The sequence below is a fragment of the Dermacentor albipictus genome, chromosome 9 (genome assembly GCF_038994185.2).
Source record: "Dermacentor albipictus isolate Rhodes 1998 colony chromosome 9, USDA_Dalb.pri_finalv2, whole genome shotgun sequence".
NCBI lineage: Eukaryota > Metazoa > Arthropoda > Arachnida > Ixodida > Ixodidae > Dermacentor > Dermacentor albipictus.
The window spans coordinates 14679904-14702206 of record NC_091829.1 but is presented as its reverse complement, the minus strand read 5'-3'; the positions used below and the strand labels follow the sequence as shown (position 1 = coordinate 14702206).

The following is a 22303-nucleotide window of genomic DNA, read 5'->3' as shown; positions in this document are numbered from 1 at the left end:
AGATAGCTGCCTTCTGTTCAACCGCGATGGTATTTCGCTTCTGCATCCCACATGACTCGTCGCGGTCGAACAGCATGTGACACACAACACAGCGCTCCGCTGTTTGATCGAGGAGGCAAGTGAACGTAGCCGCACCAGCTTGGCTCGGCCGGCTCGTAGCCTCCAAGATTATTAACAGCATGCAATCGCTTATGTCAAGGAAACAGTTCAAATGTGATAGCGCACTATTTAACAAACAAAATGGATCTTGGTCTAGCCTTGTTTCTTTTCTCAAATTTATTGTATTGCCTTCTCTCTGCAGCCAAATTAACCCTACATTACTTCGAGCTCACATTCCATGGCAGCTATGAATCGCTTCATTCAAGGTTTTCCTCTTGCAGTGAGAAAGATAGAATGTCATATTTTCACTTCGAATGCGACCTCCAAATGAAGACAGGTGCTCCGGAAAAAAAATCATATGTTCGGAACAACAAAAATTGAAAAAAGATGCAGACTATATTGACTACACACTACTCTGTAATAGCACTTCAAGTGACACAGCTGTCTTGACAGTCACATGGGATAGTGCAGCGCAGAAACCACTCAGTAAAAACAGAATAAAGGCCAACTAACGGTTAAGGTATCTTACTTAAAGAATTTTTAGGAAATAAATTATACAAATTCAACCAAAACAACACATGCAAAAGTAGTTTAAAGTTCACTATGATTTGCGGATAGGATTTTTACATTACACACAGGAACACTGAAACTGCAAGTTTCATTTAGGTAATGTGTAAAAGCGACAATTCTTTCATTCACTATAGCATGCACTGTCGTCCGATTTTCGAACCGCTTTAAATGTTCAATTTTCATAAAATGTTGCACATGTATGCTTATGACCTGCTGATGATCTTGTTTTGCTCCCTTGTGGCATCCATTGAAACAGCACCATAATCATCTGCTCTTTTTACTGTCATATTGTACAAACGGGGCATCAGCTGCAGGCGGCCGTTATCTTCGGTGACCGCACTTGTTTGCTGCCTGCCGTTGGTGTTAGCTGCATTTCCTTCATGTCTAATGGTGGAGCGGATACTCCATGAGCTAAATGTGCAACCATTAAGCAGGGTTTTTTTTTCCCTCTTTTAGGAAGATCAACGAACGGTACTGAGGCGAATTCATGCAATATTTCTTGTGGTTTCACTTATTCTTTGTCTGTAGTCGCAGCCTGCGAGTGTTACTTACGCGATCATGTTTCATTAGAGTGCATAGTGATGAATGCTTAGTATCGCAACCGCATCGGGCGAGTAACGGAATTACACAGCTCCCGTCGTAGCCTGAAAGCCAGTATTACATTCAAGTTGCAAAGAGGCAAAAGAGGGGGAAATGCTACTAACAAGCCTTTAAAGACTTGCAATCTGAAACAGGCTGTGTCAACTGCATGAACGAAACGTGCAAATGATTTCCAGCAAAGTAGGAACCCTTCAATCATATATAAAATCACTTACCGAACCGAAATAAAGAGGTGTTGTTGCTGTCGTTCTTGCAAACACGATTCGAAGTTTTCCACTCGAAAACTCGTATCACTTTAAGCAAGCGAAAGCACGAACGAGCCGCCGCAGCCGCCGCCGAGCCATAGAATAATGAACCAACTTGCCAAGCCGCCTAAAGTTTCAAAATTGGCGGGATTGTTGTATGTGGCGCCACTTTCTGTGCTGGCGCTGCGCTTGAATAAAACTGCCTGATATTTCCTTATGCTTACATATTTTCGCTTTAAAACAACTTTAATGTATATATCTGGTATTGAACAGAATATATTTTACTTTTTACTCGTTCTTTATGTTGATCTTAAATTACGCGCCCCCTTTGCGGGCGGCAAGTCGTAGCATGCTATCAATGTGGCGCCAGATTTCAACCGGCGAAGGTGCGCGCTTCGGAACGTCCATAGGAAATCTACGAAGAATCCGTTTCGGCGCGCTCCATTTGTGTTTCTGACATCGCTACAAGTGGTTTCATATGTCCTATCAACGCCACTATCCCCTCACCTTTTCCCAAGCATGCCGGCAGCTTACGCGCTCACACAATTGACTTTGTCCTCCCCCCCGCCCCAATTTGTTGAGACTTCCCTGGGTCCTTTGTGGCAATGCCTTCAAAATTTCGACACTTTTTCTAAGTAATTGTCTTCACAATGGCTAGGAGCGTATTCTAGCCATGCGCTTCTAGCGTATGGCTAGGAGCGTATGCCAAAGCTCCATAGGCAGAACAATGAGCTGCAGCTGCGCAGGCCACGAGGCTGAAGATGACAGTTGAGTAAAAGTGGATTCAAATGGGAGTAAAATGAGAGTACGTGCACTAATATGCACCGATAGTACTAAACTCTGACAGATTCCAAAAAACAGTGCTTACTGGAGCGATATTCAGCTGCTTTCGCAGCGGATCAAAACTAACACCTGGCCTGAATGAACACAGCACAGTAGCCCATTCCGGTCAGCGACCAGCGGCCTAGCCACGTTTCTCGTAGCATCCGATTCCGGCCGTATTATGTTTTCTTTATACAAAAGCTTGGCAACTTCAGATGCTGCCTTTCATAAATTTACTGCTAAGGCTCGGCCGAATTTCATAGATAAGCACTTTGTACTGCTTATCTCCAACTACACTCCTCGCTAAACTTTGAACAAAGCATAATTTCTAAGGAGTTCTTCATGGCGCTATCTGCCCAAATTCTGCCAACCCATATAACCGATCCTTCCGCGTCGTTTGTTTTAAGTTTAATTATCGGATAGATGGAGAGACAAAGGACGAAAACAAATAGCACCACTCAGTGTGCAGGAGAGCCACAACTAATGATCTGTATTTGCAAGGGAAAAAAATGAAAAGGAACTCTGAAGCTGATGTCTCCGGTGTCTATCCGGTTGCAGTACTAGATGTCGTGCTGAACATCATTGGCGCTGGCGTGGGCATAGGTGATGACCAGTAGTGTACCGATGTCACTGGTGATAACGGCAGAGCCGGAGTCGCTGTCTGGTCTGGCACGGGAGCACAAGATACAAAGTCACATCCAGAGCCGCCGCTCTGTTGGGTCGAAAGTTGGGGAACGAAAAGCTTGGGCGCGCCTTGCGTGCAAGCCGGTTGCTCTTCTAAAAACGGCGTCGGCGTTGAGGGAGAGTCACCAGATGCCTTACTACTGTCTGCGTTAAGCACATCCACGTAGCGTCTGCGCAGAGAGCGCTGCTTGCTCAAGTGAAACCGGCTCTGTCCGGGCTTACCGCTGAACGATTTCTGGCCTCCAAAACTGGAGTCCTTTGGAGGCGCCGCCATCGGCCCGTCCGCTTCACCGGGCACAGCATTCTTGTCCACCCAACACTTCTTCTCCTCGTCCCACACAATGCAGGGGTCATTGTCATCCGGAAGAATGATCTGGTTGGGTTGCCTCGGAGCTATTTTCCCAAAGATGGCCCCCAGCCAGCTCTTTCTGGCAGCCTCTCGTGGCTTATCAGTAGCTGGTCTGGCACGTTCCGATTCAGACGTTGGGCGCTTTGGTTGAACACGTCGGTGCACAGAGGACGCGGTCGTGTCGTCAACGTAGTCTCGCCGGACGCGAACGTCTGTGCTGCTGCTGACGCCGCTACCGCAATCCTGCGAAGTCAAAGTTTCGGGGTGTTGCTGATAAACTGAAGCACTGTAGTAGTCGAATCGCACGGCCTCCGTGCTGGCAGGCGGACATGGTGGTACCGAAGTGTCTGTCTGTGATGACCTGTTGCTTACACACGGTTGGGTTGCACTCGTTGCACCCGTAAAGTTGCACTCGTTCGAAGGTGTCGATAGGTGAGGCGATAGGTGAGGCTGTGCTGATTGACGACAGTCTTCGACAGTTGGCGGAGCTGTCGCAAGGAATGAAAGATCGGCCGACGCTTGAATTTGAGAGTTTTCACGGGCGGCGTCCTCCGCCATCGAGCTGCATTGCTCAGCCGCAGCTGAGACTGCAGCATGTGTATCCGCCACTGAACTCCACTGTTCTAGCGGCGGTGAAATATCCTTGCACACAGAAGTGTCTACGTAAGAGCTGAAGTAGTTTTCTGGCTGCCGCAGAACATATCCGTCGGTGTCGCACCCCAAAAAGTCCGCGCTGGCAACATTTGGCTGACTCTGGAAACCGCTGTCCGCACTCAATATTTCAGTCATGAAACCAGTTTCATCACTCTCTCCATCGCTTCTAAAGGTGCAATGATCTCCAGCCTGGGGCACGGCGCTATTGTCAGCTGCTCGATGTTCAGAGACCATTTGGGCAAGGGCATCCAGCCAAGTAGCCTCGCCGATCTCGTGTCGCTCCGTTTGCTCTTGGATAAACTCTGGCACGTGGTACTTCAATCGGTTGGCCAACTCATATGTCTGTGCTGCTATGTGCACCGACACGCAGTGCTGCGCCATCGCCTCTGCCAGAATCTCACAGTAGAGAAGCGCCTCTTCCGGAAATCCGTACTCAGCGAGCCGCATGGCATGAAGAAACTTGTACAGCTGCAAATGCGGTAGCGTGTAGCTGGGGTCGGACAGAGAGCGGGCGTACTCGTAGATCTCCGTGCAGTGGATTGCCTCGTTGGACGCAAACTCGCGAAACGGGAGCGTCTGGTGGCTGGCTCCGAGCAACACAAGCTTGTTGCACTTGCGAGAATACGACCCAAACTCGGCATGGGCAGCCACGTAGCAGAAATGCGCTGCCGATAAGCAGCCATGGCTGGCTAAAGCGTCGCCAAGGATGGTGACGCTACGGGCGTCTGTTTCCGGACATGTCGATGGGTTGGAGAGGATCATGGCCAAATGAGGTCTCCATTCGCCCCATTTCTCGGCGGCAACGAGAGTGACAGCAGCGGGCTGTCGTCCAGACAGGTGTTGGTACAGCGTACGCAGAGGGTCATTCAGGGACAGAGCGTTCGTGAAGCGAGCCATCATGGCTGCATGCGTTCTGTTGTCTATCCTTGAGGCCAGCGACAGCGCGTGACCCCAGAGACCGTGCTTCTCGGCCCACTCCAAAGCGCACTTTTTGCGTCCAAAGAGTAGGAACTCGCGGAACTTCGCGACTGCGTGACTAGTGGTAATGGTTCCGAGCTGGCTGCCGTCGCACACCGCGATGTCATCAAACGACGAGCCGGTGCACACACCAGAGCTCTTGGATGATACATCCGCATCCCCATCGCACATTGGCCGGGAACATAGCACTGACGGTGTCGGCTCCAACATTTCATGGTCCTTAATCAACAGCTCTGCAATTTCCGAACCCGAGACCAGCCCGTTCTGTCGGAGCAGGAGCACAAGCAGCTCCCAGAGAAGAATGTGCGAGGACCGATCGGGCAAGTCGGGGATTTTGGCAAATGACGCGATCTTCTTCTTGCAAAAGTGGATCACGGTGTGCTTGTGCGTTTCGGACCTAATCAGAGGTCCCGGAAATGCCTCTAGTTCGCGGAAACATGGCTCCTTCTGAAACAAGGGCGTGAGGCTGTGAATCTCGATGAGTTGCGGCGGATTACTTCCACTGATAGTGGGAACCAGCTTGACCAGGCCATTGAGGCCGCAGAAACTGACAATAGGGTGTGGTCGTGGGAACTTCAGCACTTCTTGTAGCTCGGGTGCATTGTCGTGGACATGGTCGTCGGCAAAATTTTGGTTCCAGCGCAAGTACGCGTCGGCGGACAATGGCCCAGCGCGCACATTCCACCAGTCAATTTGCTGCGCAGAGCTGTAGCCAAAACGGGAATAGTATGCATCGACTTGCTGCCTGTACACTGGGTTGGTCCGGTATAACTCATCGTAATACATGTTTTCGTGGCCCAAACGTGGTGCGTACTCGTAATGACTGCAGCCGTCGCGTTTTCTCCCGTAGTCGCCGTATTTGCAATTGCAAGTAGCATCGTCAACGCACCCCCGGTCGTAGAGAGCGCCAGTGGACAGGTCATTGCCATGGAATTTTGGGTGCCTGCTAACACGATATGTTTTTCGTGGATCCCCAGAAGAAAAGTCGGGCTCACGTTTGAGGTGTGTTCGTTCGGTTCGCCAGTCCTGTTCATTCAGGCAGGGTTCCGGGCACGTTCCGGGCGGTTGTCGACGGTTTTCACGTCTTTCGTCGTAACGGTCACTAGTGCGGACGAACCGATGTTCCTTTCTTTTGACGTGGCTTCTCTCCATTCTCCACTGGTCTAGCCGATGGTGGAAACGGGCGGGCTCGTGGAAGTCGGCCCCGAATTTCTCGTCCCTGTACGCTCTCCGGTCGTCATAGTTGTCACAACTCCAGTGCACCCTTCTGTAATCGTGATATACGTCCCCCGCCCTTCTGTCCTCCTTCGGTCGTCTTCTACCGCCTTTTCTATTGTATTGCTCGAAATCCTCTTCCGAAACATCTCTCCGATCAGCTCCTCTATTAGACTGGCGGTCTCTTCTCAGATCTTGGCCTCTCATGGGGACTCCTCCACCACTTTGATAACTACTGAAGTCGCAATTTCTTTTAAAATTTAGAATTTCTTCGCTGATTCGGTCGTCGGCTGGCCTTGAGTCACGACGCTCTCTATATTCCCTGCCGCGCCCTGCGTCCGTAGAAATTTTGCAACTCGCGTTAAGCCGACAGTAAGATTGTTCTTCGTTGTTTTCTGCGCTTCGAGATTCGCGCTCCCATACGCGCAAATCGTTGCCGGTCTTCTTTGCATTGCGCTTGTGGTGCGTAACAGCGACACAAGTACAGCCAGCGTCGTAGACAGGGGAAGCGTGACCACGCGAAGGTGATGCGGCATCAGACCGTGGTATCAGCGGAGAGCCATTCACGTCCTCCCAATCACTTCTTTCCGGGACAGCAGGCAAGTTATCACTCTCAGCGGTGCATCCCGGCGGCTCGGTCCTGGCCGGGAGCGTCGATTGTGCCTCTGGCCAGGTGAGGTCCGGCACGGACGACAACTGTTCAGGCGAAGGCAATGAAGCACCGGCAGTTCCTACACTTTCCTGTTCTTCCCACTCATGGCGGCTTCGGCGCGTCGGTGCGGGCGTTGCCACGCCTGGCGCTCGACTCCGCTGTTGCCTGTGCGACACCACAACATGGTCCTCGAAGTCACCAGTATCAGTCACCATCACAGGCACATTGGCTCGAAGCTCGACGGGCGGCGAATATTGCGCCACTTCACCAGTCTCTCCCGTGAGGGAACGTGCCCGTGAGGCGGGCCGGTCGTGCAGGTTGGATGGCGCTGCTGGAGCCATGATTACGAAGGGATCGCACGTCGGTCGCGCCGAACAAAGTCAGGTCGGGGCCGATGGCGCACAATGCAACTGAAGAGCGTTGAAGTTGGCGTGTGTCACACCGCACTTGCGGCGGTGGCAGCGGCGGCGAAGACCCGATGATGTGTGGCAGGTGCGGCGGCCATGGTGGTCCGCGAGGCGACCTCGGCGCTCGGCGTCGGGGCGCCGGCGACGTGCAGGACGTCAGCAGATCCGTGCCTCTTCATCTTCTTTCCGTTCTGTCGAACAACGGCCGGAATGCGCGTGTTCCACGTGGCACGTGCCACCACGCGCCGACTTCTTCCTCTTCCGACCTAGCTGACCGACCCAGCCGAGCAAATCAGCATTTTCCTTTTATATTCTTGATATCAAAACGTTAACGCAATTTCAAAGGTATCTAAAGTATGGTTTTGACTATTAGCGGTTCCCGTTGCACCGAAGAACATGCGCGACTGGTGAAGCACACGCGTAAGGTTCGATCGATATTGTGGACACGTGGCAGTTCTGTCATGTTCTGTTTCATCCTGCCAGTTCAACGCACTGGTTCAATGCAGCGTGACATTATGCAATATTAACTACATCTGAACGTTTTGAGAGTTCATAATAAATTGTATGGTTCGTGATCATGGCGGTCTTGAATCTGGTACATAAATGCGAACTAGCCTACTACTCATAATACCTAGTCACTTTTGGAGACAATCCAATCCGATCATTACGTAAGAAAGGCGGCAAAAGTCGTTAGCGGTGGAGTATTTGGTACTTGAGCAAACTCACAGTCACGTCGAAGGTTCACGAAGAACTCTAAAAGCGAGTTCTGTCAGCGATGTGCAATAAAACAGTACAAGCCAGTAACGAAAATAAGGTAACATGGTAACGTGATGAACAGATACGTAGGGCAGCTGCAGTCCGCTGTTAGCAGACGACCGACTTCTGCAGGCTGCGCTGCTACGGCATCGCAGTTGCCGTTGTATTGACGAAATAATGAACATAAAAGGCACAGGCAGTACTTTATACTAGTTAATTAGCGAGCTTTTCATTAAGTCTGCACGAAACGCTCGCCTAGAAGCCAAATAATGAAAAGTATTCAGAAGCTGGACTCGCGCACCGCGAGGCTTTTACATAGCAGCCAGTCAGTTGCTTCAGTTAGCAGCATTGTGAAAGAAATCGTGGAAAACTCACTCGATGCAGGTGCCACGAATGTCGTCGTCAAACTGGTGAGTTTGTCAGACCATGACATCGCACACGACATCTTCGGCTTGAGAGCCACACTAGTGTGCCTCTATTCTCTGCAAGCTTCACACTGATGTCGCCACGCGGCGATCGCCGACGTTAGTATCACAGCAATCAGCGCAGCAACATGTGGACTACTCAAATTAATGGATTCACCTCAACGCGGCTGAGCTTGTGCATTTTTGTCAATTTCTGCGTTTGACATTAAAGGCTGATCGCCAGCGGTACGTTAGCGACTGCAGGGCGTGAGCTGACAGTCATAATACCGAGAAATTAACTTTCATGACTTTCATATTTTAGCTGGAGTTCCTAAGCTTGATAAAATCATGAGCAGGTTTTAAGTTGAATGACTATATGCCTACTTTCTTCTGATGTCAACATATTTAAAACATACATTTGATGCTGGCATTTTCGATTCAAGTCTTAGTAGGGGCTTTTGTGACAAACGTTGCACTCATAACAAGAGGCTCACCACGATTGTGAGTGAAAAGAATGAAATATAGAATAATGAGAACAGTAAACAAAGGAAGGAGAAAAAGTTGGTGAAGCAGTTACTCATCTTGGGCGTTGTTATACAGACTGACATAATGCCTTTTCTTGGAGCAACACGTCACATACACAGCTGCTTGCATGGACATCAAGCTGTGCTGATTATTCCCCTTGGGGACGTCGGAAGCGATTATTGGCTGGACGTGCAAAAGAGGAGTGGGCCAGTGGTTGCCTACCTTCACTGAGCGGCACGATAGTATCCACAGTGGCAGATATCCCCAACTGCTGGGGAGTGGCTGCTTGCAGTGACTCCTGTATGTCACACATTTCGCTGCTTGTGCTTCGTTCAGGGGATATATGAGCACTTTGTAAGTGCATGTTGCCAATTCATTGCTGTATTATGCATCCTCGCTTCCCATTCTTTGCAGGTTGATTACGGACTCGATAGAATTGAGGTGATTGACAATGGCTATGGTGTTGGAGAAGACGACTTGCCACTGGTCGTACTTCCTGGCTACACGTCGAAGATAAGAAGTTCGGAGGATCTCCTGTCTCTTGCCACCTATGGCTTTCGTGGCCAGGCACTTGCAGCTGTTGCCGCTGTGTCCAGAGTCACCATTGCCAGTGGGCCCCAAGACAGCGAACAAGGGCTGGCGTTGTGCTTTGACTCGCAAGGAAACATTGTGTCACGAAAGGTTTTGCCTTGGAATGGAGGTGACACACAGCTCATTGTGCTGTTTGGCTCATAAACCATAGTGCGATTATAGCAAAGGGTCACAAGGCAGAGCTTGTTGATATGCATTCCTTATAAAAATTGTACTGTAAAGGGTGTAGAACTTCTTCCTCTATTTCAAACATCCATTTTTGCATTATGTCTTTCCTGCATTTAGGTCACTGATCACAGTACGGCTTATATGTTGACAATGTGTAACTCATCTGCAATGGGGCAATAGAATACATGTGTAACTCCTGCAGTTGAAAATCCCAGTGGCTTCCGTGACTGGTGATATAGAAACCGAAGTCTGCTTAAATTTATAAATTAAACATTCTTTAAAGAACATTCTTTAAAATTCTTTAAAGAACATATGCAAATGTAGGTGGTAGTTGCATGTTGTCTATGAATACATTAGCATGTCTTGGTTTGAGATTAACATTGCTAATACTGCAACCTTGAAACAAAACACTTGAACATATGTGCACACAACATATGTTTCAGGGACACGAGTAACCATAGAAGACATTTTCAAGAACATTCCAGTGCGAAGGAAACACATGGACACAGTAAAGGCAAAATCAGCACAGCTTAAAAAAGTTCAACATTTTCTTCATGCCATGGCCATTGCTTGTCCTGGTGAGTTAAAAAAGAGAAGCTGCATTCATAGGTGGTGTGCAGAATTTTATTTCTGTACATAGCTTGCTTCAAATGCTGTTGTAGCAATTTTTTTGTGCTTTGGTTCAGCTGGAACAATGCTCGACATTTTTCACTATTTGGAATTTACTTTGTTGACTAAAACGTTCAGTTGTGAAATTACTTTAAAATTAATATTTCATTTAAAAAGTGAAAGTATTGTTCATTTATGCTTAGTAAGTGTGCTGCAAAACCTATATTACGAGGTCTCATTGCAGTTTGTGGATATTTTTCATAATGTTTTGCAATTCTTCTGCCGAGAGGAAAATTTGGTGTTACATTTATTTCTCTGATTATCAATGCTAGGTGTTGCCAGATGCAGTTAAAGACCACAATATTGTGTGATATAAGAGAAGCCTTTGCAAAATTAAGCCAATGCATTCCCTTGAGTTCAAAAGGAACCTGTTGCATACAATATATAGTAGACATGCTCTCGAAAACAATTACTAAAGTGCTGTATGGTAATGATGCCAGTGTTTATGAGTAGTTCGCCATTATCTTAGACACAGGTAATTCTTTGGCTCTTGTTGAAACATTATATGTTCATTTATTTATGTGCAATTTCTTTATCCAGGCCATGTTTCACATTATAACTTGACCTCTTCATTCTTTAGCAACTGTAAATACCCATACATTGGATTCTCTGTGAAATTTGTGTCAGTCAAATGATGTTGTTGCTACATGTTTCTCGCAACACTCCTTTCATGGCAGGTATTGGCCTCAGTCTCCATCACAACAAAAGTGTCATCTGGACAAAAGTGCCAGTGAAAACCATGCGGGAGGCCATTGGCCAGGTGTACGGCATCGGCATACTGCAGCTGCTGCATTACAGTGAAGCACATGATGACAACTCTGGCACTGTGAGTGACGAAAATGCTCTTAACCGCAACAACGTCTTTATAATTTATCTGAAACTAAACCTTCTATTAAGGAAACTTAATCGGAAATGTTTAAAAACATGCATTGCATAGTGCTTGCATTCTTCTTTCTTTTTTCCAGGGTGTCGTGCCATGTAAAAACAAAAGCATTTATTAGATAACAAAGCCACACCTTTTGCATTAAGCATGTGTAGAAATTGAATAATGGAGGTCTTCAGCAATACAACTACAGCGGTCTGTGGTTCTATCTAACTTACACCTCAATCTATTAAATTAGAATGGGTGTGTGCCAAAATTTGCAATAAATATTAAATCTGTATGGCATAATGTCAATGTTAGGCACAGAACCGGGGTGTAGTCTGTTTTTGTGTTCAGTTCTTGCAGGAGCTTAAATGCCCCGTCGCCGTGTGTTTACCTTCAACATAAGCTTTCATTCACTATTGTTATGCTGTTTTCATTCTTCAGCAGGCTCTTGTTATTCACTGTTGCTTGATTTGTTTTGCAGGTTATAAAGCTATTTGTTCCTGACATGTCAACAACGGACAAGGAAAAACTACCCAGCAGTTCTGAGCCAGATAGGAGTATAATTTTGGTAAATGGGAGACCTGTCAGCATCAAGGAGATGACGCAGGTATTCTGTTCTCGATCAGAAAGATTAAAATCAATTGTTTGACAAGGCTGTCAGCTCGGTGCTGGCTGTCTGACAAAGGGTTGTGCTCGTGGATCATAGAGGCTGTCGGAGTGCTGACAAAACAATTTGTAAGCATAGGCTACGTGAGTAACATTCAGGATGTTGTTTTGTAAATGGCTATAGATTTTGCAAGTCTTCTTAGATACCATACTCATGCATATAGACTATAGTTTCTGCGCTTCTACGTGGTAGCAATATTTTGTTGGGGACTGCAGGAACTGCAAGAATGAATGGCCAAGATAGCGCTTAGCCCATTCTTTTCACATGCTTGCTGCCAGTATTCGCTCATCATGGCTCTGTTGTCAGCTGCCGCATCATCGAACCTGCAGTCCCTAAGCAGACTATGCGGACAGATGGCAACTTAGGTTGACATTAAGTGCGCTGGCTCCAATCGTGGGTGCATGAGCAAAAAAAAGGTTCTGGTTTGTAGAGTAAGCACATTTTTTTTTTTTCTGAAGTAATAAACTGTACTAAAAATGCACCTGGCAAAAGTTTCTGAGTCTGGAGTAGGTAGGCTTGCATAAATGTTGCCATGTATACCTCTGTCCTCAAGGTTTCGGTTGTGTAGTTGTCCGTCATGTCAATTCATGGTGACATACAGGCTTCCATTAATCTGAATGGAGTAAAGCTGTTATGTTAGTGCTAGTTAACATTAGCCATGACACAGACAATGATGAGTCTTGTGACCTTCAATTATTGCAGTTCCTCCAAAAGGAGTTTTCTTCAGCACTCGGTACTCAAGATGGAAGTTCAACAAAACATCCCATCTGTGTCGTCTCACTCGATGTTCCACCAAGTGAGCTTGACGTGAACTTGGAGCCAGACAAGACTGCTGTTGTATTCAGTAACAAGGTGAGCATCAGAGACTTCAGCCTTCCTTGAATCTTTAATGGCATTTATAAAGAGGATTGAAAATAAACAAAATTATGCATGGTAATTGGGTGGCTATCTAGTGGCTTTATCATGCACTGTGGAAAGTAGCATCCTCAAAGAAGCAGTAGAAGTTATTGTATCTCTAATTCACTTTGCCTCAAACTGTGCTCCATTAAGGCAATTGCTATGCTATACAGTGAAACCTTTGTATAATGAAGTTGCATCTGACACTTAAAATACCGTCTTTATATGTGAAATTCAGTATTATGAGCCTATATTTATTACACACTGATATCGGCGAGATACATTTTAGCTTCACTAGCTTTAATTCAATATACTATCCAATATTTCGTTATATCCATGTTTGTTATATCAAGGTTCGACTTATTACAACAAAGTAGTTGAAAAGTGTGCCATTTGAACTCAATCATGGAGGAGCTTTCGCCAGACAACAGCTGGGTTCTATAATCTGATAAGAATTATCTGAAAACATAGCCCTTTCACTGTGTTGACTGTACGAATATTAGTCTGTGGAAGCTTTAGGCCTGTTTTGTACTACTGTTGCCAAAACAAGTCGATACAAGGACAATGTCATGGCAGAAAGCAGTTGAAAGATGGTTCTCATTCGATTGAACAGTGTACCATGGAATTATCATATGTAATCATTATGATAACCCAGCAGCTCTATTGATGTGTTGTGCTCAAAAAGGGGCGGCCCTGAGTATAATTTGGGGTGACTGTTGTGATCATGTCTATGTCTCAAACAGGACGCAGTGGTCGAGCTTTTTGAAGATTTAGTCAGAAAAGCATTCAGCAGTGCATCTGCAAAGAACGTCAGTGCCAATGCAGTTGAAGAAAGTGTTACGACAGTGCCTCTTTCTTCGGACAATTCAGCAGCTCAGAATCAGAAGGACCTAGAAGCAGTGGATGATTTGGATGGCCTATTTGAAGACTTTGTGATGCCTGATGATGTCTGTGAAGACTTGGAATGCCAGATAAACCGAGATCTCCCTGCCACTCCTGATGGGAACAAGGAGAATGTGGTGTCACTTACTGAAAAGGCAGCAGTTCCTCCTGATAAACCCAGTGCTCTGTGCGAAAATCTCCCAGAAGTACAATCTCATAAAACTTTGACACCTTCAAAAACCATCCCAACACCACCACGTATGCCTGAAAGACAAGCATCGCTTTGGTCTCTCGGTATCCTTCAGAACACCCAAGGGAAAACAGTGACGGTAAGCAGATCTTTTGTAGTCTGATATTTTCCTACGGCTGCAACATTTTTCCTAGTTGGCAAATTTACTCCTGGGAATTTTGTCCAGCTAATGGCAGCAGCAGTCATAATTCATAATTGAGAAGCTGCCAACTGTGCATGGCTAGTCCTTAAAACCTCTTTTGCCGCATAAAGCACACTAGCTGGTAAATATTTACTGATTAAAGAGATGTGCTGCAACTGTTTTGGTTTATTTCAGTGCAGAAAAACTGGTTTAACTTCCATGTTAGTGCGAAAAATGAAAGTGCAGGGGTAACTAAAATTAAGGCGAGCTTAAATGTCCAGTTCATATGAACAGAAGCACAAAGAAAAATAGCGTGATGACAACATCGATTGCACTTGTGACATCTATATCAGCAGAGAGAAAGAGAGAGCAAATGATAAATGAAAGGTAGGGAGGTTAACCAGGATTGGGCCCGGTTGGCTACCCTACACTGGGGAAAGGGAAAAGGGGACGGAAAGATTAAAGGAAGAAGAGAAAGTCCACTGGCATCGGCAGAGAAAAATGCAACTAACAGCTGAAGCACAATTGCATCATTTCAGTCACATCTTGCACCTTCAACCTTGCTTAAATTTTATTATATGTGATTATGGTTAAGTACCTGGATGCATTAATAACTTGGCATTATTTTCATGAGCCAGCTGCTTTCACTTGGTATTCAATGCATAAGCTTTGGTGGTCAGGGTGCTATTTATTTGCATCACTTGTTAATTATCCCTTTGGATTAGCCTTGCCTACTATAGAATGTGTGCATACTTGCTTGCAAAGCAGTTTTGCGATTTGTGTGAAAATGAAACCATTATGCAATACACTAGGGTCATGCCAATGCAAGCTATCAAAATTTCATATCCCTGCTTATTTTTGACTCAATGACACATTCTTCAATTGTGGACCATTCTCACTGCCTTCTGAATGCAGTGCACTCCATCATTCTGTCTCCATCCTTTTTTGTCTCGCTTCCTCCTACATTCCCTTTGGCTTATTTAACACGGTTTACTTATCACTTTGGATACGATCATTATGTCCATTTCTACTCGTGCCCTCCGTGCTTGTACACCCTCTTCACTGTTGCCTCTCCACCATGTTACACTGATTTAAACCAGGCTCTTCCACAGACAGTCTTTTGTGCAGGAAGCTAAGAGAAGAAGGAGAGTGTAAATCCTAATGCATTTGCAAAAGCAAACTTCAGGCATGTTGCAACATAGAGACATGTCCACCTTTGAAGGTGTTGCTGTTTGTAGTTCTCACAGATTACCACCTCGCTGCTACATTATCTGGTGAGCACGCAATCTGTAAACTTTCACGTCCAACTATACATGCTTACTACAGGAGACAACTGAAGGATTACCGCCAATTCTTTTGCATGCTTTGCCTTTCCTTGAATATAAAGGTATATCATCACTACATGTATCTTGCTGTATACTTGCACGTAATCATCAAAGCAAATACTGTAGCATCATTTCTGGGCTTCTCTTGCTAATCACCTCCTGTAGTCGAGTAACAGCTACTGTAGCTCATTGAAGGAAACCTCTGGCAGGAGCCTACGAGAGTGGGAGGAGGCATTGCAGAGAAGAGGCCCATGATCAGTCCGCTGAAAGACAGGACACCTAGCAAAAGAATGCGGATGCCAGCGAGGCCTTCAGGAGTTCACAGCTGGCTGAAAGACATGCTGAGCACTGAGAAGCGCTCGGCCAAGGAAACATACTGCGCTCGTAGGAAGAAAGAGAGTGAGTTGCATGTTTATCTTCTTCGCCATAATAATGCAGTAATGCAACCAGAGGAGAGAATTGTGAAAGCATGCAATCCATTGAAAACATGTTGTATTGCCACTTTTGCGCAAGCATGCTCCTGTAACGGCTGCAAGGTTGCGAAAGGAAAAGGGGGGAGGGGGTTAACAGTCATCTTCCTCCACTACCATCGACCCTTCACTGGTGGCACTGCGACAGGCACTGGTGGTGCTTTAAGGGAATGAAGTGATTAACAGTGGTCGAACAAGGAATGACATTGCAGGCAATGTTTCGACTAGGGAAATAAAAGTCTCCATTTTCTCCTTAATTGCCGTTTCTTTCCAGTCTTGTCACAGGTTCCAGAAATGCCATTGATGGAGCTCAGTGTGCTCCTTGAAGAAGGGTGGAATTCACTTACGCCCGATGAAAAGCAGCAGTATGAAAAACAAACAGGAAAAGCTCAGACAGACTGGTAAGTGCTGCTTTCAAGAAAGTACCATCGAATTCTGTCATGAAGAATGTTGACAAAGGAAATTATTGGACTCAGTAAAGTAAAATTTTGTCCACTTATTGCAAGGATACAGTGCTCTTGTATGGTTCCTCAAGCCAAATTCTAAATCACAAATTGACTTAATTTCATGCCGTTCTTTATAAAGCTTGAAACAAAAGGTTACGATGATGCTCCAGCTTTGCACCTGTGCAATGCTAGCTAGCGTTGTTTGTGCCTGCCATAATGTCAAGTTATTTGCCCAAATTTCAGTGAATATTAATACCCTGAATAACAGGTGCCACATGTTCATTGCTTCCAATACTTTCAAGTTTCATCTGTCTAAACTTGCAGCAGAGAGTCTGCACAAACGCTGTTCGAGGGTTGAGAGTCTCGCATTGCTCACCTGTGCATCTATATGATATGTCATAACTAGCAGATTTACAAGAAAACCACAAATTTCGCGATATGATAGTCCCTTATAAAATGTGCTATGCTGCTTTGAGGTGCACCAAGCAAAATTTTTGTCTTTTCACTAACTGCTTTCAGCAACAAGCCATCTGGTATGCTACAGCAGGCAAAAGAAAGTGGTCCACCAAAGGAGTCTATGTCAACCTGGAAAAGAGTGGAGCTGCAGTTCTCCATGCAGACCATTAAGGAGCACTTCGAGGATTACTGCCACCTTAGGTGCTTTATTTTTGCGTGTGATGTGAACTTGGCCAGCTATGTCTACCACAGCTGGATACGGTGTCTTCCATGTCACCTTATCCACTTGCCATTCGTTACTTAGAGACGACCGCATACTGGCGATGGTGAGAGTTATTAGTCAGTGCATAGTTTCTTTTTCTTGATGTTGCTGCAGAGAGGTCCAGATTAATCCTGGCAGCATGCAGTCCTTTAACGCACGCCAAAATGTTAGCACGACAGTGTTTTTGCATTCTGTATCTATTGAGATGCAGTAACCACAGCCAGGAAATGACAAAATGCATGCTGTGCAGCATCAGCGGTGTTTGCGAATGGTCACTTTCGGGCATGCAATCACTTTTTAAACCTTTTGCGAGACTTGGCACAGCACGCATTGACACCTGTGGGTGAAACTAGCATGCCTGGAATGCTGTCAGGTGTAGATGTCAACGCATTCAGTGCAGAGCAACATGAAATCTTCTGAAAGTGATTGCTTGAGAATACTGCCCCAGAATGTTATAGCCACTAAGCAGATCAACAGACATCAATAGCCAGTCTGTGTATGGTACAACTGTAAGGCCATGTTGGTTTCTGCAGCCAAAAGCCACTCAGTCTGGACACTACCCTCGTTGGACCACTTCGTGGATGTCCCACTGATGCTTGGGTCGTCTGGCACAAGGCAAGGCTTTGCACACTGAATACAGCGCGCCTACGTGAAGCAATTACATTCAAGAGACTTGTGGCTTCGTATCCCATTTTGGCAGAAGAGGCTGATCCCCCTATAACTGTAACACCCGTGTAAGTATCACTGCTTTGTGAATGTTTCGCATCGCTTCGCTTGCAACCTTAGTATAATCTCTAAGGATAAATATGCAATAAAAAGAATGGACATGAAGGTGTACACAGGACAAGTACTATAGTGCTAGATGAATGCGAGTTGATCATCAAATGCCGAATTTATATTATGCAAATTGTACTCTTTTACTTGGTAACCATTTTCTATGGCACCAGCGCTCTGTTCCTTCTTCTCGCCGGCTCAGCTTGTTTCTTCCTTTCCATGTTGCGCTACACCAGTTTTAGAATGCAACTGTAACTTGCCCAATCATCAACCCGAATAAATAAGGAGCTCTTCTAAACAAACCTGTATCATAAAGCACTCGTGAGCTGCATAGACAAGCCTCTGCCTGATAGCAGAGTAATTTATGTTGACTGTGTCAGATTAGTTCTGTAGTAGTCTTTTTCTGCTAATGTATAATGAGTCCTTACTGAGCGTGTGTCACTTGTTCCACTGCTGCTCTGATTACAGGAGCACATAGGTGCTCCTGTAATCAAATTAGTAACATTACCTCACATTCCTAGCTTTTACAACTGCATTTCAGAATCTTCAATGACTTTCATGTGGCTCGCAGAAAGTAACCAATTAATATATTCTTGCTAAATCAGCATACTAGGTGGTGACCTGTTGTGGAACACACTGCTCAATATGAAGAATGAAGCCCGAGACACGTCTGGATTCCTGTATGTAACAGATCCACTTCTTACAAGCAATGGCTTCCACATCAGAATTCTGCCAGGTGTGTGGAGGGACTTTCAATAGTAGTGCCAAAATTATTATTCCTAGATTTCCAATATTGTAACTGTCCACTCAATATCGTAAGCGCCCCAAGGAGTGTAAACTTTTGTTTATCTTGTCCCCAAATAATAAACATCATGTCTTGCTTCTGTTTCCTCTTTTGAAAACTCTTTGCTCACAACTTTGTCAGGAATGGTGTCACGCTAGCAACAAACTTGCTGTTTGTGACCTGGGCATGCAGCGTTAAAGAAAGGAAAAGCAGAGATAGCTTGGGGACAAGATAAGCTACAAAGGATGCCAAAATTTTGATGCGTTTATAAACTGGCTTTCTATAATAGCTTCGCGGAAGGTGTATCCTGTTGTCAATAGTGTCATCTGGGCACTTGTGCAGTGAACTGCTGTGAATCCCAGGTTTCAACATGTCGTCAGAACATAGCAGATATGCTACCATTTTCAGGCCTCCAAACTGATAGGATAGCCAAAAAATTACCTTTGCATAAGGAAAGCCACAGAATTACGTGGAAACGAATTTGCTTGTAAGTTAATTAAAAAATTAAGTTCTAGGGTTTTACGTGCCAAAACCACGATTTCTTTAACGTGCACGGTACATGGGTGTTCCTGCATTTCAGTACTATCAAAATGCAACGACCACAGCCAAGATTTGATCCCGCGCCTATGGGCTGTAGATTAATTATTGTTTCATGCTGTAAGCCTGCTGCTCCTTTTTTCTCACATGTCCGAGCACTGTGTGCGCAGCTCCTTATAAGTTATAAATTGTGTGGCTACGTCAGACTGACATGGCATTGTACAGCACTCAGCGATTCACTTGATAATTGGCTCGTATGGCAGCCAGCACTCTTTGTGCCACCAGTGGGTGCTGGGGAGGCCAAGCTGATGCGTTCTGGTACATGGTGAAAGAGGCCCCTTGCGACTGCATTTGGCTCCTCGATGATCACACAGTGCTCATGGGTGCAAAAAGCTCTGGCTGCCATGCAGGCCCTTTACATGCCCCTTTATATGCAGGTAGTAAAGCAGAAATCGTGCAGTTGCCCAAAGATCAGGCACTGTCGGAGCTGTTGGAGATTCTGAAGATGGCCTCGTCATGTCCATCTGTGACCGTGGCTACCTGCCGCCTGCCCAGGACAGTGGCTTTGCTCAGAGAGGAAGCAGCAAGAATGGTTCGCAAAATGCCACCAAAAATGTCCCGCAATGAAGTTAAAGAACTTCTGGTAGAGCAGCAAGACTTGCTGCAAGAGCTGTGCGTGCATAACAGGCCCATATGCACACGGTTCTTTGACATGAGCACAAGCTTTGGCCATGTACCTGAAGACACCTTGTCACAAGTCACTCTTTAAAATAAAAATTAAGTGTTGCGTTGAAATAAAGCCTGCTATATAAACTTGAAGGTAGCAGCAATATGAGCAACAATAGCAGCAGAGTGAACCAAACTCTAACCAGTATATTGGAAAACAATGTAACAGCATCAGCATTTACAAGTATCATTTATACTGATTTTACTACTATATTCAAAATCCACATTGTGATTTAGGCGAGCTTGAGTAATGATGCACTGCTCCAATATGTTCAGTGCAAAGACAAAATGATTTTTCTGTCTTCTTAGAGATTGCAGGCATACATATTTCTCATTTATTTAACTCAAAATTAGCTATTGTGTATTGGCAAGAATGCTCTTGCTAGAGGCCAATGGAGTTGGTGGGTCCAGCTGCTCTTGACGATGCCTTTCATAGTGAAAGCAAGAGCACGCTATTTTCCACAGTTTTTATACAAGATTGTAAATTCCCTGTCACATGCAGTGCAGTAGTATTTGGCTTGCATGTTCACAGCAACGTTTTCGTACTATGTTCAAATACGTAAAAAAATTTTCAGTGCCCCTTTAATACTGACTAAAGGCATCTCCCTGCAAGGTCTACCATGGTGCCCCCAGAGACACCAAAATCTGCAGTCGCTCTGGTCTTAATGCACAAGTCACAAATACATCAACTCGCGGTTGGTTCTGCTGCGATTTTTCCATTACCCTTACTGTATAGACTCGTATAATGGCCGCACGCCTAACTTGGCTTCCGAAAATTTGGGAAAAAATTCCATCGGAGAAGCAATCACAATTGGTTCCCCGATGCCGCGTGCGCGCATCGGCAAATTTTCGTGCGCCCCTACTACATGGCGAGAGCTGTGCGTTGACCTCCAACGCAATGATACATTCGGGGATCCAGGGTGTGGAGTAGTCACTGGCTGCACCGGCACCATTTTGACTAAAAGGTTCGGTCCCCTGTCAGGGCCACACCTTGCCAAACTGTGAAAAAAAGTGCAGCCCTTACATGAGTCTATATGGTATTTGCTGTTAAGAGGTGAGAAGTATTCTGTGGCGAGAAGTATTTTAACCCTGAAATGCTTTTAGCTCGCATTGTTGGCGACCTCCAAGAGAAATAGAGCCAAAAGCCAGAGCAGTTATCTGGGCACTCAAGGTAAGAGTGGATGAAGAACGAAGCAACATCTGGTCGACAACAAAATGAGATCATCCAGGCAACCAGCCAAACTTAAGACAACGCAGTCTCTATCCCCAAACCCTTTGTACAGGACCACATTAGATAGGCTAGTTACTGCCCAAACAAGTTACAAAAATATTGCTTCAGATTTCTTCCTAATGTTTGCCCACACTATCAGTCAAGCTGTAACTTCTAGTATACTGAAGTTTAATTTGCCATTTTCAATAGCAACGTTCAAAAGGCAGATACAAGGCATCATACACTTGATTGCCACCTTTTGGCGCTGAGCCAGGGTTGCCTGTGCTCTTTTAAATGCCAGCGGTCTGAGAGTTTCGTGGCACCGGCTTTGCGCCGCCTCGAGAGTTGGCTCCATGCTGCATGACCACACTGGCGGTGTCCAGTGTGCCACGGATGGTTGTTTGGCCGAGACAAGACTTGCAATGAGGCTCAGTTCAAAACAGGCTAATTTTGGCGGGGTGAGTTTTCAGGCCTGCGTGGTAGCCGCATATGCTTTAGCAGCATTCTTCATTGCAATGAGGTTGCCGTCACAAATGCTTAAGCCAAGCAATGCAGCACAATGAAAGGAGAGGTAGGAAGCTTTTTCCAGAAACTGATCACTTAGGAAGTTATGCGTCAGAGCAGAAGACTGCTCAACTGGGCAGACAATGCCAGGATTATGCAGCCATTCACGAAGGTGACAACACTGCCATGGACCGCGGCCACATGCCCAAGGCTGCACATTTTCAGCCGACAAGAAAAAGCAGCGACAGACACCGAGCACACTGCACTGTTAGAAGAAAAGCGGTTGAAGGTGGTGGCACCACAGGCAGCAGAAGATTCTGTATGAACACGTTTACCGTCACTGTCTGTAACAGCAAAGAATGACATCCATATGGACCAGTGCACAATATGGTGCACAGTACGGCATCGTGCAGTGTGGCGAGGTCTGCCATTGCAAGCATGCACTACGCCTATCTTCAGATTGTAGCTAGTATCATCTCCAACCAACCTGCTTTGCCGGTAGCCATTTCATGCTTACATCTACTTTCGGCTACGGGAGAGCCAGCAATTTTTTCCCAAAGCCTGTGATGGAGTTCTGACAAAATATGGACTTTTTCTCACATGAGTGGTCTTGAATGTGCTTCTTAAATGACAAGGACTATTTTTTACACTCGCATTCCACAAGAATTGTGGATTGTCATTGCAACTAGAAGATGCCATCCAAGAATTTAAGACTGCCGTCCTTAAATTGCTTCAT

At 45.8% G+C, this 22303-nt stretch overlaps 2 protein-coding genes across 3 annotated transcripts; one reads left to right on the top strand and one right to left on the bottom strand.

The window, feature by feature from the left end:
• Nucleotides 1-2800: 2800 nt before the first annotated feature.
• On the bottom strand, nucleotides 2801-7543 carry LOC135903639 (protein transport protein Sec16A-like). Its single transcript, XM_065433948.1, has one exon. It carries the CDS (start codon nucleotides 7207-7209, stop codon nucleotides 2881-2883), a length of 4329 nt encoding a protein of 1442 aa, XP_065290020.1. The 5' UTR covers nucleotides 7210-7543; the 3' UTR covers nucleotides 2801-2880.
• A 383-nt stretch (nucleotides 7544-7926) lies between these two features.
• Nucleotides 7927-19946, top strand: LOC135903640 (PMS1 protein homolog 1-like). 2 transcript variants are annotated; one of them, XM_065433949.1, is made up of 13 exons: nucleotides 7927-8441; nucleotides 9375-9660; nucleotides 10163-10297; nucleotides 11066-11214; nucleotides 11738-11863; nucleotides 12626-12775; nucleotides 13564-14031; nucleotides 15608-15797; nucleotides 16143-16269; nucleotides 16834-16971; nucleotides 17566-17766; nucleotides 18412-18542; nucleotides 19565-19946. In XM_065433949.1, the coding sequence occupies exons 1-13, from the start codon at nucleotides 8301-8303 to the stop codon at nucleotides 19894-19896; spliced, it is 2574 nt and encodes an 857-aa protein (XP_065290021.1). In that variant the 5' UTR covers nucleotides 7927-8300; the 3' UTR covers nucleotides 19897-19946. The 2 variants fall into 2 exon arrangements, with proteins under 2 accessions (XP_065290021.1, XP_065290022.1); XM_065433950.1 differs by lacking the exon at nucleotides 18412-18542 and having other exon boundaries at nucleotides 7928-8441; nucleotides 19565-19701.
• Nucleotides 19947-22303: the final 2357 nt, after the last annotated feature.

What these genes read in the sequence shown, in the direction of transcription:
- LOC135903640 (XM_065433949.1), top strand. Translation starts at nt 8,301, where the DNA reads ATGAAAAGTATTCAGAAGCTGGACTCGCGCACCGCGAGGCTTTTACAT. An exon ending in GGTTTTGCCTTGGAATGGAG is followed by an intron (nt 9,661 to 10,162) that starts GTGACACACAGC and finishes CATATGTTTCAG; the next exon opens with GGACACGAGTAACCATAGAA. An exon ending in CCACATCAGAATTCTGCCAG is followed by an intron (nt 18,543 to 19,564) that starts GTGTGTGGAGGG and finishes CTTTATATGCAG; the next exon opens with GTAGTAAAGCAGAAATCGTG.
- LOC135903639 (XM_065433948.1), bottom strand. Translation starts at nt 7,209, where the DNA reads ATGGCTCCAGCAGCGCCATCCAACCTGCACGACCGGCCCGCCTCACGG.